Genomic DNA, 20,816 nt, shown 5'->3' on the forward strand with positions numbered 1-20,816 from the left:
CTTGTCATCCTCCTCTCCGTCACCACCTCCACAGTGTCCAGGGAGCAGCCCGGGACAGAACTGGCCTTATTGATGAGCCTATCCAGTCTCTTCTTGTCAGCAGCAGTCATACTGCTCCCCCAACACACCGCACTGTAAAAAAGAGCTGATGCCACCACAGAGTGGTGCAAGTGGTGGTGCAAGAAGTGGTACAAGAAGCTGCAAGGAGCAGAGGTAGTGAAGGTGGATAAATACCTGGGGTCAACCATCCAATGCAAAGGACACTGCACAAGAGAGGTGAAGAAGAGAGTGCAGGCAGGGAGGAGTGGGTGGAGAGGAGTGTCGGGGTGATTTGTGACAGAACAATAGCAGCAAGAGAGAAAAGGAAGCTTTACAAGATGGTAGTGAGACCTGCTATGATGTATGATTTGAAGACAGTGGCACTAACAAAAAGACAGGAGGAAAATGGCAGAGCTGAAGATCCTAAGATGTATATCAGAGGGACAGCTCAGGTTGAATGTTTTGGAGGCAATATGAGAGAGACAAGTTGAGATGTTTTGGACATGCAGAGGAAGCATAGTGGATATACTGGACAAAGGATGTTGAAGGTGGACCTGCCAGGCAGGAGGAAAAGTGGAAGAATCAGAGAAGATTCATGGATATAGTGAAGGTGGACATGCAGAGGGTTAGTGCGACTGCTGGAGATAGGGTGAGATGGAGGCAGATGATCTACTATGGTGACCCCTAAAGTTAGCAGCTGAACGAAGAACTTCAAATTAGTAAGGATGGAAAAAGAAAAGTTAAAAAGTCCCCTCAAGTTGAAAATTCAAATTTATTGAACATCATGTTGTTATTTAATTAATATATAACAGGTGGTCAATTTATTTAAAATGTGCTGTAAAATTTCCTTTTATATAAAAAGGATTTTCGTAAGAACGTGTGATAGCCAGTCAAACTGAAATGCAATACCTGTAGCAGCCGAACAAGGTTTCCCACATGCTGCATTATAAATTTCCACTACGGCGACCTGTAATGACACCAAGTCACCACACAGTGGCGCCCCCTCCCTGTTTATTATGTCAGAGCTGGAGAAAGAATTGACCTTGCAACCAACCAAGTGAAATGTAGCTTGCCTTTCTTTTGACGTATGCTACTTTTATTCTGGGTATGAACAGTTATCTTTTTTTTTTAAAGATAATACAGACAAAGCTTTAATGCATTTCCAGCCAACATACACACATGACCTGAAAAGCTAATCATACCAGGCCTGCGTGTTATAGCTACATTTGCAGTGGGAAGTGTATGAGTAAAATATTTAGATATTTACAGGCTACAAACACAAGCGTGGTGATGGGGGCCGCTAGAGGTCCCTGCATCCCAGGAACTCCTGCTGTAGTCTGCTCATTAATATCAGTCTGACACCAGCAGCGCCGCCGCCCCCTCCTTCCACGCCATGCCGCCCCGGCATCGCATCGGCTCCCAGGCTGTCGCATCACCGAGCGGGGAGGGGCCCCGTTTCCCACCATTGGCTGGTAGCCTACTGTAGCCTATTACCGACAGCTTTACGGTAGAGCCACCGCCACAGTGTGTGCGTCTTTTCATCTCCGCCGGGCGTACAGGCTGCCGGGTTTCAGCATGATTTTAAAAGGACTATAGCTGCTTTTTCTTCCTACCATCAGCCCCTGAACCTTACCCCCTTCAAACCGAAAAGAGATGCGCCTAAATAGACGTGGATACATTGTCCGGACACTGTAAGAGAAGAAGAGGAGCATGTAACCGGGAGAATCCCAGCAGCAGCGGCGGCGGCGGGGACACCACCTGACACTTCCCTCTTTCTCTCCTCACAATTTTCCTCATAATTTAAGGCTTCTCGATGCGTTGAGTGAATTCTTGTCGTTGTTTTTGGATCTTATTTTCAGCAAAATGAGCGACGAAGTGTCGGAGGTCCCAAAAGAGCTTCTGGGTAAGGACAAAAAACAAACAAACAAAAAAAAAAACCCGGATTTGTAGAAATGCATCCAGACGGGAACAATTCCTGATACTGTTTCCATCATCTTCCTCCGCGTGGTGACAAGTTTTAGTGATAGTATTGTATCCATAAAAAATCTATTGTGCCTATAATGCAGCCACACTGGCCAAGGCACAAATACCCTACTGCTACATATGCATTTTAAAAATCCATTCCTTTTAATATCATCGTGGTACTGAACAGTTTCGCCCTAAAACATACCGCGTAAACAGGCTCTGTATTAAGAGCTGCGAGTTCTTTAGCTGCAGTTAAAATTGGAGATGTTTATATGTGGAGCACTGCCACAAGGTGCTTGCTCTGTTAATGTTTACAAGAGCCAAATAGTTTAGCTATGAGTGGTCAGCCTGTCAGCCCTGTGCGCATAACTTCTTTTCGGTCCACTTTTGCATCTGTAGCCTTCTTGGTGTTTCATCATCTTCTTCCCTTGTGCTGACTTTGGAAACCCCTTTTCTTCGTTTGAGGAGGTAGTTCAGGTTTTTGACACTCCGGTGTAATGTTGGGTCAACACACTTCATCTCAAGCAGGGTGCATTTTCTCAATGCGAGACACAAAGACAGTGCAGTGCAGGATGTTCATTTCTACTTTAGTTCCCTAACACCGCTCTTACGTGTTATTTTCCGTGTAAACTGGCCTCACAGGAGCCAGAAAGAGGATGATTTTCATAAGTGTAAGAGTTTCATACTTGAACTTTTAACTCATTTGTGCCATTTTGTACATGTTTACTCATAATTTACCCTGAATTGTTAAACATATGAGATGTCGTATGCCTATATCAAATGTATACATAAGGGTAAGGGTGTGTTTCACTGTCTTTTTTTCATGATGAGAAGCAGAAATCATTTTAATGACATAACTTAGGCTCAACCCTTAATTGTTCTCTCCTGTTTTCTGTGTTCTTTGCATTTTTTCCCCTTTCCTTAATGGAAATTTGCCTGATGTTTGCTGACTAATTCCCCCACCTCTGCACACTAAATATAAGGAATTTGTCTGCGTCTGGGTATAAACCAGCCATTGTTTGGTGGTGATGATTCAGTATCATGCAGAGTTACTCTTGGCATCCTGCAAGGAATTTCAGCATGATGCTGCAGATGGAATCGAAGTGTTGGATGAAATCAGACTTTTCTCTGCTGAGTAACAGAACATGTTACGTGCTTGTTTTCAAGTTTTCTTCTGAACTGCCTGGTAGTGAGCAGATTAGGTCAGGCTGGAGAGTTTCAGCTTTTGAATGACCAACATGGAACATTTAAGTGCACTTATTCAGAATATGTGCTTAAAACATATTTTACTGAAACATGCTCGAGCACATTCAAAGTTAAGGCGGCTATTACTCATCTGATTACACATTCAAGTTCAACAGACAGTCAATGCTGCATCATGGAGGAGAGGGCTTACAGTGCAGTGCACTGGGACATATGTTAACCTTCATCTCTTTAATAAAGTGATAAGTGTAAAATGGGGAACTTATCTGCTGCTTTGTAAAGCAACAAATCAGGTTTGGCTCTGAGTTAATAAACGGGAGAGTGAATTTATTAGCCTCTCAGTTGTTTGTTTGAGCTTTTACAGGGACATAGGCCTCTCACCTTCCCTATGATTCCCAACTGCAGTTTAAACTGGTGTGACCTATAGTGCACATGCTGGAACTGTCAAATGCAAACACAGTTGCCTTGTGAAATATACACTCCTGTCCCAGCTACATTAAATTAGCAAAAAATATACGAGTCTGACAGGAGCGATACGAGACCAAAATCTGCGCAGGCCCATTAAAACATACAAGGCCTCATTTTGTGGAGAAACCCCACAAGGGATATTTCTGTGACTCTCAGGTCTCTGTGCTATAATTGTAGAAATACTGCAGCAGGAAATGGTGCACACTTACAGTGGAGTTTATTTAGGAAGCTCAAGGCTGGCAGATGAACCATTTTGCACAGTACCTAATTATTAGTTTCACTTTGATCTGATGATGGTGTGAGGAAGCCCGTAGGCGAGGATATGCGCAACACAGATGCACGTGCAGAAACCCCGTCTGTGGCAGACGCGTGTGCGCAGACTGTATTAGCGGCTGTGCGTTAGGTGAATGAACACCGTGGAGAGGCGGCTGACCCAGTTCCCCTGTTTGAGCCTGTTCACTGGTTGTTGACACGTCTGCTGGGTGTGAATAATCAGTCTGTAAAGGGATACACACACTCAGCATAAGGCTTTGTGTTTTTGTGATCAAATGGGATGTATGAATATACTCTTAAGTATATAATTGCAGTCATTTAAATCAAGTTATTGTTCTTTTTTTTTTGTCAAGAAATAGGGATTAAGAGTCTCAGTCTTCAGAAGATTGATTCATGAGCTGGGAATTAAATGAAAACTAGAATAAAAGTGATGTTCTATTATATTAAATTTGGACTTAAATGTTTCATTAAAGTTTTTTCTACTCAGTGGATATGAGGGATTTTTTCCCCCCTGTGGCAGAAGTGCACTGATCTGGCTCTGCTGAGGAAGCAAAGTGTGAAAGAGACTATGAATTAAAGAGAGAGATTCAGAAATGCATGATAAGCCTCTTCTCTTCTCTTCTCTTCTCTTCTCTTCTCTTCTCTTCTCTTCTCTTCTCTTCTCTTCTCTTCTCTTCTCATATGGAATTATATTTTTAACAGCATTTTTGTCAATTTTCCCCCCTTTAGTCGGTGTCACTCCTTATTTTACATCTTCTCTTCCGTGTAGAGAGCGTGAGGGATGCGGTGGGGAGGAAGGTGAAGCTGTCACTACGGAAGAGAGTCAAACTGGAGATCAAAGGAGACAAGATGGAGAACAGAGTATTGGTGAGTCAGTTCCTGAAGCTGTCAAGCTATGCCATTAAGGGTTGCAAAATGCTCATTTTCTCTACTATTGAAATGCACTGATTTCTTCTAAGAATGTTAGAATCTTCCTACTTTTCTCACATGTCTTCAGCTGCATTGTCACCCTCCCTTTCAGGGTTCGCTACTTTGATTTTAGGGTGATGTTCTGCAAACCAAAGACAAACGGTGAACAAGCACCAACCTGAACGTCCCCCATCTTATTTTATCTGCTTTACACTTGCACTGCAGCCCTGAACTGTTCTAGACATTATCCAACAGAGGTTTATGAAGGAGCGTGCATGGTCCAGGGTTCTCGTGTAAAAATGATTCCAGTCTGTAATCTGATTAGTTGGGGCAGTAGCGTGCATGTGTAAAGCATCCAGATGGTAATATTCATCAGGTTTTATTAATAATTGCCAGTGCAGTGTCTGGCATTAACCCAGTATGTGGGCCGTGTGATCTTCCCTGCAGGGTTTTGTAAAGGCTGCACAAGAACTGAATGGCTCACTTGCAGTATGATGGATCAGACTCAATGAGTTGCACTGTGATCTCTGGTATTTCTTTACTTTTGGCTTAATTTCTATTATTAAAAGTATACTGAATTGGATATTAGCAGTGCCTCCTGGACCTTTCAGTGGATTAATAAAGAAACGTGTCACGATTGTGTGGAAAAAGAAACACATTTTTTCCCTTTAATTTCTAAGGCTGTGTACTGCTGTTGGACTTTGGCATTAAGGATATCCTCACACTGAATTTCCAATGCTGACTCACAGTTTGTATCTTTGGTTACACATTGAGGCAGTCAGGCAATGGAGGCTTAAAAATCGTATTTTTAAAGTTGCTTATATAATCGGCGTAGCTCAAGTGGTGCTGCTACTTTGCCAATAGTGTTGATCAGTGGCCCAATCTCCCCTGGTCCTATACTTCATTCATTCACCCAGTCACATCTCTGACTTTACACACCAACCCTCAGTGTGTGTGGCAATCAGGTGGAAAAAAGCTCAGACCATTAACTTTTGGCTGCAGAGCAGTTAATCCACTGACTGCTAAATAATTAAAACCTGGTAGATCATTAAAAATGCGCTTGGCTCTTTGTGTGATGAACAGGGACAAGAAACCGAGATAGTTGTCTTTGTAAATCAGCATCTGAGCAGGGTTCGTACAGTTGGATGGTGTTGGGTGAAAACAGCAGGGGCCTTTTAGTAATATTGCACTCAGTGGAAGTATTTAGTAATTCAGCTTGGTGTGTAATTGACAGTTTGGGGGGGGTTAAATAAAGCTTCTGTTAAAAAGCCTCCACAATATTTCTGCTTTTACTCTCACCTTTCTTCCATCATATACAGCACATGTGGTAATGCCAGGACTGTTAGTATTGTAGAAATCACCTGGGGAAATAAGCAGGAAGAGGCGAGAGATAATGTGATGAGCATCTCTTTAACATCTTCTGTACTTGCTAAATGGTCTGGGAGCACACTGTGGTGAGAAACAGGAGGAGGGAGTGAGCCTCTCTGTAGTAAATGAGATACATCAGTGCTGCTAGAAGCTGGAACCATCAGAGTCAGCATGAACAGTTGGTGTAGAAGATGCACAGACGCATTTATTTAAAGTGAGGTTCTTTTTGTTTTTTTTGTTTTGTTTTTTTTTACCACAGTGATATATAGACCTAATGTTAGCTGTAATTTTGTTAAATTAACCCTTAATAACCTATGGTACTGTGCAGAAGTATTGAGCTACCTCTCATTTCTGTCTATTTTGCTTCCAATCAGTGAGACTTTCAATAATTCAAGCATAAGAAAGGCAAATGACTCAAAGCAGTGTTGTGTCTTCTTAGATTCAGCTAAAGATAACAGTTTAGCAGGTGTGAAATGGTATTTTTGCACCAACTAATAGCTTATAGCTCTTTGGGTCATTCCCCCAAGAGCTATAAGCTGAAAACTTGGCATATCATGGCACAGTGTGCAGTGTGTCCTTAAAACAATTACAGAAACTGGACATGAGGACAGACAGAAGTGGCAAGCCTAAAAAAATATCTCCAGCAAATGAACAATATGTGAAAGTCATAGCTTAATAGCTAAAGGGGTGGGGGGGGGGGGTGGGGGGGGGGGGGGGGGGGGGGGGGGGGGGTACAGCAAAGACCTGACACGGGACCTGAGAGATGCATCTGGCCCTTCAGTTGATCCATCAACTGTTCACTGAAGCCTCATCAGAAATGTCTCAATGGAAGGGTAGGCTGTCAAGAAGCCATTCCTAAGGGAAACAGGGAGAAAAGGCTGAGATATGCCACATTACACAAGATCAGTGTCAACACATCTTATGGAGCAGTGAAGCCAAACTTGAAACTTCTTATGAAATGCAGAAGAGATTGATAGGAAGTGGCAGTTGATGAAGTTACATATATAAAGTAGCCCCTTGGATAAGAATATAAGCTGAACACAGAGGGATGCACCTCCTGGGAACCTGGCTGTGATCCTCTTTCTCTTTAAGAACCTTGAGAATTGTTCACACAAGGTGGTCTGGCTAAAATGGGTAAAAATGTGCTCTTGACAGTCCGCTGTTATAGTCCACAGGAACTATCTGTTCTATTATTAACACTCTTCAGCATGTGCTTCTTGATCCTGAGTCATTTGAAAATGAGAAGCAGTGCACACTTTAATTATTCCCTGCAGCCTGGAGTGAATAATCCTGGGAAACTTCATTAATTGCCTAATGTAATTTAGTCCTTTCTAGTGCTCGATCTGGAGCTAACATGACGTCGCTGTGACAACAATGTTACTATGTAGGAGCTGGACACAGAGGCTATAGTAGTGCACATACGCACCAAACAATAGAAAGAAGTGGGAGTCAGTACTGGGAAGTGAGGAATTCCAGTGGAGTGGCTCTAGTATTTCTTCCAGGCGCAGAGCGTGACTTTGTATCAACGCTCTGCTCGAATGAACAGAACAAGTAAACCGCTGTTTGTTGTTCTGCACAAAAGCAGAGTTTGACAGACTGATTATGGAGGAAGCGGCTCAGAGGGAAAACAAACATGTCCTGAAGTGTAACCCGTGAGTGTTACTTTATCTAGTGTTAGGCGTGGTGAAAGCACAATCTATTCATAGATTGCTTGGAGATCAAATGTTATTAGCAGTTAGGAGTTTTAGGTGTTTTGGAGAAGTGTACAAATAGGATGAAGCGAAATGCTAAAGGGCTGTTCCGCTAGTTTAAATGGAGGGTATATCCAGTACATTATGGGAAGTGTGGGAAGGACTAAAAAGCCTGTGTGGTGTTTTTAACCATCCTTTTAAAAAGACTACAGAGTCCTTACAGTTTTTTTGTATTTATAGACTGACATCCAACATCAGTGCAAAGTTAAGTCAGTTGAATAACACTATCTCAATTAAGTACAAATGAGAAAAAAACCAGAATAAAAGACATGAAAAGAAATAAGCATTATAAGGATATAATTATGCACTAAATGGAAAGTGTGGTAATGAACCAGAGGGTGTTCTCTGTTTAAGTAACCTTGATGACTAATGTAGCTATAGCTGTGACTAATGGGAGATAAAAGGTGTGAAGAATGAATTGTCCAACTAATTATTTTCTGTCTTCTTACTGAGACTGTGACTTTTAATCTCTGAATCTTGAAGTGCTTTATTAAGCAGATGTGACTGAACACAGAGTACCTCTGTTTGAGTATCCTCTCAAGTTTTGTAGGTGCTCAAGTCATGACAAGCAGCTTTCCTTTCTGCAGGTTTGTTGTGGTTGTTTTCTTCAATCTCAGTGGACAGCAGACACTAGGAAGGTTTTATGAGTGCATGGTGCTTTTTGCACTTGGCCTCTCTTTTACTTAGAAAATGTGGCCTATTTCTATAGAAATGTAATTTTGTATTACCTTCACTGAGGAGTTTATATGATGGGTACAGTTTATCTGTTGGTTTGAAATGTTACTCTAAAATGAATGGATACATGAAGAACTGACCAGCGGCGGTGCTTGACTCAACGTAGAAACTGTTAACTTCAGGAGTTGATCTGGATCTGAATCTGGATTCAGGAATTTTTGGAAGCATGAACTGCCATTGTGGTTTAGGTGAAAGGGGATTTTTTTTTTTTTTAACATCATAGGCTAACAAATGCGTATCAAATTGAAATAAGAAAAATCTGGGACACATTATCTTGATGTTTATGAGAAAATATCTCAAAATGATCCACGCTGAGATATCCTTCTCAATCCAAGGACATAATTCATGCATGGCATGGGGGGAATTTTTAGCCTTGGTGGAGATAATACAGTCTCACATTGCTCTTGTTCAGCTCTTTGCTCATGCACTCATTCAGAGAGTAGTACACCCCTCCCTTTCTTTACTGTACATCATGTTTATATGCATACATTTATGTATTTATTTTATTTATACATTCCATTTTATTTTATATATTATGTGTGGACTTTCTACAGTGTGGCACTGAAACAGGAGTGGCCTTCCAATCACATTGTACAAACTGTATAACAACAAATAAAGGCCTTCTATTCTATTCTAGTCTAGTCCAGTCCAGTCTATTATGAAAGCCTGTACCTTTACCCTATAATGTTACTGATAGACTCTGACTGATATAAGATTTTTTTAGACTGATAGCTATCCTGCTATTTGGTGATTTAAAAGTCAGATATGCCAATATATCGGCCAATATTTTTTTTCTGTCAGACACGTGAAACTTAAGCAGGTTTCCTAACGGTTGTTATTTGTAGTCCTTTATTTACTTGTTCTGCTCGATGCTGCTCGGATCAGCTGGTTGTTGTTTTTGTCTCCAGTTACTAACCCTTGTTTCCTTTTTAAAAAGAATCATCACTTTTTTTTAAGAAATAAAGTTGAAGATGAGGCTCTATATATTTAATAATACAGTTATATTTGGATTTTTGGTATGTTGTCTTTGTACTTTTTGTAATTTTCAGTGGGTTGTAGGTTTTAGAAGGGTTTAAATGATCTGCAGATTGGTATGTTAATTGTTATGTACAGTTGACACAGACTCCTAACTTTTTTGGTTGTATTGAACATGCACTGTCATGGAGTATATAAAAGAATAAGCAGAAAATATAGTGTAATATGATGAATATACTGTATAATGAATACTGGGCTTCTTACAGTTAATACAGTCTCTAGTTTGAAATGATACCTATATCAGTATCTTAGTTTTTTCATAAACCATCTGACTGATGTTTTTCTTTTTCTTTTTACCTGCCTACAGAAGCCACACAGAGTCCTAAACTTGATTTACTGTAAAACATGTGGCGCCTCTCTCTACATCGTGGAGTGAACAGATAATGAAGGGAGCAGTATTGTTATTTCCACTATCAATTAGGTTGTCTATTAAATACACACACTCCCAGCCTCATTCAGGCTGGGAGGAGAGCACTATGTGCCTGAGGCATCTGTTAAGCACACTAAAGCTTGATACATACAGTCATCTCCCTCCTTTGAAGACAGGGGGATGAAGGGGTAGAGATAATAACATCAGTCCATCAAATAAACCCTGTGGGAGTGGAAGGGAAAGGAAGGGAGAGGGGAAGAGTAAAATGGACATTGAAATGTAATGTACAGGGCAGAGGGCATGGGGGGGCATAAATTAAAAAAAAAAAAAAAAAATCATAGCAAAGACCACAGTCTTGACTCTTGTCCAACCTGTCACTGTTCCCTTGTGAGAACCAGGAGTCCCTCTGTTCTTTCTTTGACAGAAAAAAAGTGTCCTCCACATTTAAAATTCCCTTTTATTCATGGGTGTTGAAAGGGATAAGCAGAAGAAAATGTATGGAAATAGTGTGTCTAATTCTTATTCAGAAAAAGTTTTCAAAAATAGCTGTTAATCTAAAGTTACTATTGCATTTTAGGTGTTGTAATGACCTTGTGTTGTCTCCACTGCTTTGTGAATTTAACTACGGTAGTTTTTAAAGTACAGTAATGTACACTTCAAGCTATTATAATTCATTATTATGAATCATGACAAAGCAAGTTGTGTTCTCACTGGGAACTTGCGGGGTGTATAGGACATGTGGTCAAAACAGAGTCTGATGAAAACCACAGTGATCTTACAGGATCTTTCCTGTCCAAATAAGTCTATTTTTGGTTTAGTTATCATTCCTGTGGATGGGAATGGAATTTTTAATTTATTTTTTGCACTTTAACTTGAGATTCAATGTGAGTTCACACAGCTCTAATGACGTGAAGCACATCATCACAGTGTCTATTAACTAGTTAAGGCTCCTTCAAGGACCTCTGTGTTTTCTCTCATTATGGTATGCTGATTATTAACATAATTAGGGTGACATTCAGAGCTAACCAGGCAGAAAAACTGTGTCAAACAGGTCACAGTTTCCCTGCTGAGTATACTCTGAAGTTACTATACAGTCCACTGTACTAGCTTTGTGGCTTTTTATGAAGGGATTTTGAAATGATATTTTAGTTTTATTTCTCAGAAATTCAAGTTTTAATGGAAGATTAATTAGATTTATTTACCATTTCAGGTTTGGTCAAGGCTAGTTCACAGGCCAAAAGCAGGAGACAATATATAGTGTATACCAAAAAAGAAGGAGAAGCTAAAAATTCAGATTTTTGCATAAGATATACATTAAACAGGCAATAAGCATATTTTTTGCTTTAACTTGTAATTATCATAAGAAAGTATTCTCATTGTTTTTAAGAGCACAGGGAGATGTGATATTTAACTCTTAGTTATACAGAACAGAAAAGCTGGAAATGGTTAATAGACATGCTGCACCCCAAGTTTTCTTGGCTGGTTCCAATTTCTGAGTGTGACTTGCTGATACCAATTTTCCAGTTTTCATTCCAAGAACTATAACTAACGGCATCCATCCATTTTCTTCCACTTATCCTTTTTTGGAGCCTATCCCAGCTATCATAGGGCGAGATAACTAACAGCATACATAACCAAAAACCCACTTTTCTTCAATGCAAATACATATAGGACTGGCTGGTCAACGGTTTGGGTCAAGAACACTCAAAATCAGCTAATTCCTGTCCCTGGCCAGTTGATTGGCTCATCTCTGTCAGTTAATGTTGGGAAACCATCTGAGGGGGGAAAAAAGATCCAGTATTCAGAATTTTCATCCTTTTATGCTCTACCCTTTGATTTATTTATTTATTTTTTTTCCCCAAATACAAACAAAGCTATGGGTAGTTTTAAAGCTTGAGGTTTGCTAACAGTGTGGTCAAGGAAACATGTAAACATCAGTAGAAATAATCTCTGGATACACAGCAGTGAGTTCTCCTTATTCATTTGATTGAATCAAAAAAGGCTTGACTGAATGGAGGCTGTAGTTTGGTTTTGTCAGGAAGCCTAATTTTAGCAATCTGTACATCCACACCATGCAATCAGACAGCTTTTTTCCCTCCAGCCTCTTTCCAAGCAGTTTGGTTTCTGTAAAGTTCTGGACCAGATTCAGCTGATTGAGTAGGGTTAATTAGGAGTCATTATATATGGATTTAGTTCTCAGTGTGGGAGTGTGGGTAATATAATAGTGGGTCTAACTCTGGGTTATGCTGTATAGTGATGAAGGACCCAGACAATCTTTGATCTGATGAGTTCAGAGCAAATTGTAGAGGAACAAGGCATTAACGTGGTCTCTTTTGCATAATCCACTTTGATATTACAAGATAAATAAAATGCTCACAAAGTAAATCAATAAAATGCACCATATTAGCAGTCATGGCCTCAAGAGTAAAATTTAGCATTGCTTCTGTAGCAGAACACGTCCAATTTATTCATATATAAAATAAATTAGTATCATATGCAGGGGGAGAAAAAAAACACCAAAAGAAACTAAACAGGGCAAAAATGAGACGTTTAGCTAATATATATTGTTGGTTTCTAAAATAAAACAAGTGCTAATCTTCAGATCAGTACCCTAAACATTATCCTATAGAGGTATACTGTATCTACTAACACTAACAAGACATGGAAAAGCAGGCTATGTGACACCAGAAAGGGTCTGTGTGTGCATGAAAGAGATTATAAAATGCATCACCAGACCACCTTTTCTATGAATAAATAGGAAGGTTCATAATGTCCCGTTTGTAGTTTTGTCCCTGTCACGCTTTAGTGGGTTATTGTCTGTCACTCTGTGGTGCGTTACCCTTCACCCATCTGAATAACGATTTGGTTACAGCGTTTTCAAGCCCATAATGCCTCACAAAACCTCCCTGGAGGGACATTAACCTGCCACATAGCCTGGCTCAATGCAAGTCCCGCCCACAGTCATTCATCTTTATTACCTCATAGGTCATGGACATTGTCACTCAGAGGGTCTCAGTAATATAATTGACCCTGTCTAAGGGCATTGGCTTGATAGGATGGGGCCCTATAATTTCACACTGTTGACTTTCAGTATGTCTGGTTTCAGCCCCGGCATTAATTGTTATATCCTCCATTATTTATTTGTCGTTTTTCAAAATCTGCCTAATATGGTCCAACTGCTCTTGTCTGTGGTTTGGTGGTGTTCTGCAGTGGCCTAGTATGTACAGCATCAGCTGGCTCTTATTGAGTGTAATTGAATGAGGTTTGTAGGTCACAGCAACAGTCGGCATTGATTGGGCGACAATGACATTTGTGCACCATGTCATAGTAAACAGCCACAAAACAATGATGGCTAATCAGTGTAAGGTGTCAAAACAATGAAATTAGTGATCGAGGAAAGGCAGCCCTCATATTGTTTCACTCCCTGACTGGCTTAATTCATTTTTTTTATCTGCCTGTGTGGATATTCCACATCTGCCTGTATGAACCCATATTTTAATCTTGAAAGTTAGACTGAGACTTCAACCAACAATGCAGATCAGAACAGGAAAGATGGAAACACCAAATGCATGCATCATATTGGACAGTTTGCCTTCAGGGATTCTGTCACAGACATTTGCACCCATGACTTCTAAAAGGCTTTTGCTGCATGGTTGGGTTTCATGGTGTCCTTGCAGCTCATGTTGCATTATTGTTTTTACTGTGGCCTTCTACAGTCGAAATGCAGTTCCACTGATGGTGATGCTGATACTGATTATTTATTATTTAATAAAACTTTTTTATGCAGAGTTGACGATGAGCTTAACTACCATATAGAAGATACTTGCACCCCCTTTAGTCACTGTATTTTTTGGTGATTGTATGAAGTCACATGTATCTGTGTGTGCTAATTAAATGTGCTAAACTCATGGTGTGGTCTTCTAAAGGCAGAGTTAGAAGCCAATTAGCACAGGACAAAGATGGGGAAACAAGAACAAGATGTATAATTAATGAGCTTCCAAGGTGCTGATAAGCAGATTTTATTACCATTGAACAGTGTCAGGCTAGTTGTGTCACCTTTTTCAAGTCTTTGTGTTAAATTCAACTCACTAGCTGTTCGCTGTATGCATGAATGTTAAAAATATAGCTTTAATGGTTTTTAAAATCTTATTTCCTATCAAGCAGAAAAACTATATTTCCCAAAATGTCTGAACTCTAAAACTAGAAGTCACATTGGTTGTTGTTACAGTTTATAATTTATTCTTAGATTTTTTTCTCTATTAAGCAAGTTTTCTATTTTTGCTTCTATTTCAGAATCAGAATCAGAATCAGAAGGTTTTTATTGCCATATGGGTGAACAGGTTCACAGCATTAGGAAATTGCTATTTTCCTCTAAAAGCACGGTGCCCTTAAGGTACTGCTGCTGTCACGGTAGCTGTGGATGTGGGGGATTTGCATAACAAAACAATGAAATTTTGATACCCTTGCTAGCAGGTACTTAAATAGACTTGCATTAACTTACATGGAAAGAAGGCTGCTGGTGCTAGTTGTTAGTCATACTCTAAGTGTTTTTGTTACTTTTAGATTAATTGATTAGTACACTGCTCAAAAAAATAAACACTTTGAAAACACGAGATCTCAAAGGGAAAAAAAAAATCATGCTGGATATCTGTACTGATATGGATTGGGTAATGTCTTAGGAGTGAAAAGATGCCACATTGTTTGGTGGAAATGAAAATTATCAACCTACAGAGGCCTGAAATCAAAGATACTCTGAAAAGTGGAAAACATGATGCAGCAGGCTAGTCCAGATCAAAATTTCATTGCAGGAACTCAAAATTGTACTTAGTAGTTTGTATGGCCCCCACATGACTGTGTGCATGACAACATCAGGGCATGCTCCAGATGGTGCCCTGGGGGATCTAATCCCAGATCTACACCAGGGCATCACTAAGCTCCTGGACATTCTGGTGGCATTGGATGGGCCGAAACATAATGTCCCAGATGTGTTCTATTGGATTTAGTTCAGGAACCCAAGACCCACTGCACCAGCGTAGGATCTGACAATGGGTCCAAGGATTTCATCCTGATACCTAATGGTAGTCAGGGTACCTAGCCTATAAAAGAGGTCTGTGCATCGCTCCATGGATATGCCTCCCCAGACTATCAGTAACCCACCACCAAACTGGTCATGCTGAACAATGTTACAGGCAGCATAACGTCCTCCACAGCGTCTCCAGACCCTTTCATGTCTGTAATACATGCTCAGGGTGAACCTGCTGTCATCTGTGAAAAGCACAGGGTGCAAGCGGTAGACCTGCCAATTCTGCTGTTCTGTGGCAAATTCTAATTGGGGTTCACGGTGTGGGGCAGTGAGCACAGGGCCCACTGGAGGATGTCGGGCCCTCAGGCCACCCTCATGAAGTCTGTTTCTGATTGTGTGGTCAGAGACATTCATACCAGTGGCCTGCTGGAGTTCATTCTGTAGGGCTCTGACAGTGCTCATCCTGTTCCACCTTGCACAAAGGAGCAGATACCAGTCCTGTTGATGGGTTAAGGACCTTCTACAGCACTGTCAAGCTCTCCTAGAGTAACTGGCTGTCTCCTGGAGTCTCCTCCATGCTCTTGACACTGTGCTGGGAGACACAGCAAACCTTCTGGCATTGGCACATTTTGATGTGCTATCCTGGAGGAGTTGGGCTTCCTGTGCAACCTCTGTAGGGTCCAGGTATCGCCTCATACTACCAGTAGTCATACTGACCCTAGCCAAATGCAGAACTAGTGAAAAAACTGTCAGAAAAGATGAGGAGGGGAAAAAAATGTCAGTGGCCTCCATAGTTTTAAGGTATGATTGAAGCCAGTAGCTACTAATTCTTTTAAGAAAATTAGTAGCTAGGGATAATCCTACCATCTTCGACCTTTGCGGTACTTGATGCTCACACATTAGTGAGATGAGTGAAACTCCTGTTTGAAGTGGTGCCCTCTTAAGTGTGATTTGTAGTCCCACAAATATGTCCAGCATATTTTGTTTTTTGTTTGGACAGTGACTGGAGAGGGGTTTTCACCCACTGCAAAGTTTGGTCCCGTGCAGTCCTCCAAAATCCCAACTGCAGTGGACTCTTTTCATTGTTTTTTTAATTTTTTAATTTTGTTTTGTTTTGTTTTTTAACACTCAGTTTCACTTCAGTTCTTTGTGTGTTAAAACTTTTCCACGGCTGGCTGATGGACCAATAACACAAGCAAGAGTGGCCCACAGACTGGTTGTACAACATATTTTGCACACTGCCTCCATCGCCAACAAGCACTCTGCAGGTAGATGGGCAGTCCACGACCACCCATGGACTGCCTTCGCGCTACCCCTACTCAAACATAAAACAAACCATTGCCACAACTTTTTAGGGACCAGTAGTTCACGCATCTTTCTCCCTGTTGGCTGGCTCAGTTTTGTGAATGGGATTAACACTTGTCAAACTTTATTTACTGCTTGCAGTTGCCATGTTTCACTAGTATGCACTACCTTCTGGTATTTTCGTGCAGTGCACAACAGTACATGACCTCAATACAACAACCATGTATTAATTTAATAGAAAGAGCCACATCTAATTTTTGTGTCTAAATATATTTACTGATATGGTCTGGATTTCTAAATAACCTGGAATACCCTAATACTGTGATGCCACTTAAGCCTAGTGCCCAGCACTGAGTTTGTGTGTTATTACTACCAGCTGATGTTATCTGGCTGCTCCAGAGGGAAACCGTGGGTAATGCCAGCCCCCTCCCTCCTCCCTCTGATTGCTCTGCCTTTGTCTGTGTCAGTCCTTACTGGATTCCAGTTAGAGGAGGTTTTTCACTCAGATTTTCTGTTACTTCAATTGTAAAAATGGCACACTCACTTCCTCTGCTCTCTTTCTTTTCATCTGATTCTCTGTCTCACTCTTTAATCTCAGTGGTCTGCAGTGATATCCTATTTACCCACAAATTGGCTCACAATCAAATAGTTTTACACACACACACATACACACACACACACACACAAACCGATATCCACACCCCACCTCCTCATTGTGTCTGGCTGGCATACTGATGAATGAATGAGCTCCTGTGATTCTTTCTTATCTCTGTAACCTAAACACGGACGATGAGAGGACGATGTGGAGGCTGTGGCACTGCTCTAAGGGGAGATCCCATGTTATTCCCATGTGACTTAAAAACCATGACACCTATTCTGGACCTAGAAACTGGAATATAATCCTAATCTGAAAGCACCTGTGCATGGCCCTTTGATTGCTTGATCAATCTTAGATGTGTTGTGTTAGACACATTTAGGAGGTTAACGGGATTTTAAGCCCGTTAGACACACAGGCAATATATGATACTTGATTCAGTTAAAAAAAAAATTAGTTTTTAGTCTGGAGATTGTGTCAGCTGCTACATGGATTTTTCTTTTTTGTTTTTAAAGTGCTATAATACATTTCTGTTTCTCAAGCTTACATTGTTTTTCATTCATTATTCAAGACATTGTGCTTATATGCTTCAGCTTCTAGTCTGACTAAAATAAAATGCAAAAAAAAAACCCCAACAGTAACTGCAAAAATAAAATAAAGAATGCAATGTACATGTAACATAATCAGACACCACCGTTATTGATGTCTTAGCTCACTGCAGCTGTGGTCTGATGAGACCAGCCAATCAAATCTGTTCAGGAAGTACCACTGTCAGCCACCTTTGTTCCTCACTGCGCTCGTCTCTCCAGCAGTAAAACGCAGAATGATGAAAAGGCAGTGATAAAAAGAAAATTCATGTCTCTCTTTCAGTTCGCTTCTTGGCTGCTAGTGTAGTGTGGGAAAAATACGTGCTGCAGGATGGTTTCATTCATAATTGGAAAACACGGTGCATTATTAGGCATTTGAGCTTTCTCCATTTTTATTACTATTGTGTAGTGTCTGAGATGCTTCCCTAAATATATAGATAATATATATGTAGACAATTTAAATATATTAAGATAAGGTGATGCCTTTACTTGTCTGCCTGCTGCTATGCTGTACTAAATTACAGTAGTTCTAAGGTTTATTTAGACGCACCCAGACTGTGTTATTCATTTGTTGTCAATTTTTTTTTCTCAACTAGAGCTACAGACAGTAGACCAGACTGTACGCATCATGTTACCTGTTTTATAAACCATGTTGCACTAGCAAGAGGGTACAACATATTCACATTGTACTGTGGCTTTGGCGCAGTGTGAGTCTGCAGACATTACAGGACTAGACCTCAGCTGCACTGTCAGCAGCTTGTCGTAGCTGTGGAGAATCAATGTAAAACAAATGATCTCTCTGCCTGAGTTCAGCATGGTTAGGGGAGCCTTTTCTGGAGCCAATTTAGATTCAACTCAACCTCGGAGTAAATCCCACTGGTGATTCCTCCTGTGTTAGTCCGACTGAGTCTTCCTACTCTATCAGTGCAGATAAGGGGTTATCTTTGGCTCCAGAGACACTTTCCACTGCAGGCATATAGCAGGAGCACAAATGAGCGTACTTCCTCTGCAGGTTAAAATTATGTGTCAGGGTTGTTTTGCAGATGCTTTAAAAGATTTAATGGATTTGATTACGCTTGAGCTATATTAAAACTTAACACAGTGCTGTGCAAAAGTCTTGAACCACCCCATCTCTTCATATCTTGCTAGGAACCTGGGAAATAAGTGCAGTGGTTAATTAAGAGGTACAAACATACACACATACATGGAAATACGGTATACCAGACATAAACAGAGTTTTTTTGTTTTGTTTTTTAAAAAAGCTTGAAAGTCTGTATTTGGTATTTTGGTATGACAACTTTCAAGTAAGTAAGTAAAATTTATTTATATCGCACTTATCACAGATAAAAATTACCAAGTGCAAGAAAATTATAACAATATAAAGCAATAGAATACAGTATAGCAAGTTAATTAAAAGCTTGTCTGTATAAAAATGTCTTCAGCTGCTTTTTAAAAGGGTCAGTGGAGTCTGTACAGCGTAAAGACATGTGTTTTATTCTTTAACACAGTCTGAACTCTCTTCGGCAAGTGTTCTTGTTATTTCTTTAAGTGGTCTTCAGGAATAGTTCTCCAGGGTTCTTGATGGGCATTCAAAGCTCTTCTTTGGATGATGGCTGCCTTTTTAAAAAAGTTTTTCCATCAAGATGAGATGTGGGCTCTGGGGAGGCCAATGCATGACTGATACTGTTCTATTATATGCTTTTCTGTCCAGGTATGCTTTTACTGCATTGGCGGTGTGATTGGGATCATTGTCTTGCTGAAAATCGTGCTTTGCCAGTCAGAAGCTTTCCAGATAGTATTGTATGGTGGATCAAAATCTGACTGTCCCCCAAACCGTGACAGAACCTCCACCGTGTTTTACAGATGGCTGTAGACACTCAGGATTGTACCTCTTTCCTGACCTCCTCTGTACATACTGATGATTTCAAATTTGGAATCATCACTCACTCCATCAGACCTGCTGCCACTGATTTTCAGTCCAGTTATTGTGTAATTTGGCACACCTCACCCATGTCTCCCTGTTTCCCTTCTTTAAGAAAATGAGACAGTGGTCACCCTTTCACTGAGACCATTTGTGATGAGGCTTGTACTGTGCTGTACGTCTGCTGTTCTTAGTTTTTTAAGGCTTCCATTTATATAAGCCACTTGAAAACCAACCAGTTGCTGTCTCAATGCAATTTGTTTTAATACTGTATTGACCTTCCAATGAAGTAATTTTAAAGATAGAGCTGTTAAAGGAGACAGGAAAATTAGGTCTTTTTAAAAATGCAGACAAACCGAACAAACTCTAATAGAGAGAGAATCAATGAAGAAACTGTCATGGTTGAAGAGAGAAGCAATTTGGAGTCCAAAGCATTGGCCGAGCCTTCAAACTTCCCAGATTTTAATCTAATTGAACATCCAAACGATGCACAAGAACAACCCTGATACATCAAGCCCCCATTCCTCGACCCACAGGGCCAACAATTGATCCTCTGCCAACATCTCTGTGCCAGACACCAAAGGGCAGATGTCCCTTGCCCATGTTTACCTACGTAATATTAGGCAGGCGGCTTTTATGTTGTGGCTCATGAGTGTAATAATATTGCAAGACCCAGTGTAAAGTAATAGCACCCCCCCTCCACACACACACACACACACAAAATAAAAGTCTGAAATCTGTTTTTGTCTTTATAATAGCTGCTCTGGTCTAACGCTCAGCAGCCCAGAAAGTCTTGCTCATCTCTTACGCTGAATTACACCATCCCTGATCATTCTAAGATAAGGGCAGAGAGGATGGTATGTTCCTGTATTATTTAAATTATCTTTTGGTATGTCTTCTCCTTACATACTATTTGTATACACACACTACAATGAGCAACACAGGCAGTTATATGTGCTGTACAACAAAAAAAAAGACATTTCAGGTTGCAGCATATTTTTTCCCATGTACTGTATATATTTCCTTTGTGATGCAGTCCCCTTTGGTGGCATTTGGTTTGAGATAAGAAAGCCAGAGCAATCAATAGAAATACCCTAAGCATTTTTCTTTTCCACAGAATGTTTTTTTCTGCGCAGTGATTATATATTTTTTTAATATTCATACATTCCACAGCATAAAGACAAGCATAGAAGCCTCACAGAAGTGCATACTATTTGAACACAATGGCGCTACAGAGGTATGGGTGGAAGAAATGAAAGAAATTCAACG

The 20,816-nt window shown here is 40.4% G+C and overlaps 1 protein-coding gene across 1 annotated transcript in view; it reads left to right on the forward strand.

The window, feature by feature from the left end:
• Positions 1 to 1,526: 1,526 nt before the first annotated feature.
• The window catches only part of LOC115793788 (F-actin-uncapping protein LRRC16A-like), a 66,622-nt gene continuing 47,332 nt past the window's right edge, over positions 1,527 to 20,816 (forward strand). Inside the window, exons 1-2 of the mRNA XM_030748898.1 lie at positions 1,527 to 1,942; positions 4,718 to 4,815. Of these exons, the coding sequence (XP_030604758.1) occupies positions 1,903 to 1,942; positions 4,718 to 4,815 (138 nt within the window). The 5' untranslated portion in view covers positions 1,527 to 1,902. The remainder of the gene's footprint in view (positions 1,943 to 4,717; positions 4,816 to 20,816) is intronic.

Source organism: Archocentrus centrarchus, chromosome 16, assembly GCF_007364275.1.
Source record: "Archocentrus centrarchus isolate MPI-CPG fArcCen1 chromosome 16, fArcCen1, whole genome shotgun sequence".
NCBI lineage: Eukaryota > Metazoa > Chordata > Actinopteri > Cichliformes > Cichlidae > Archocentrus > Archocentrus centrarchus.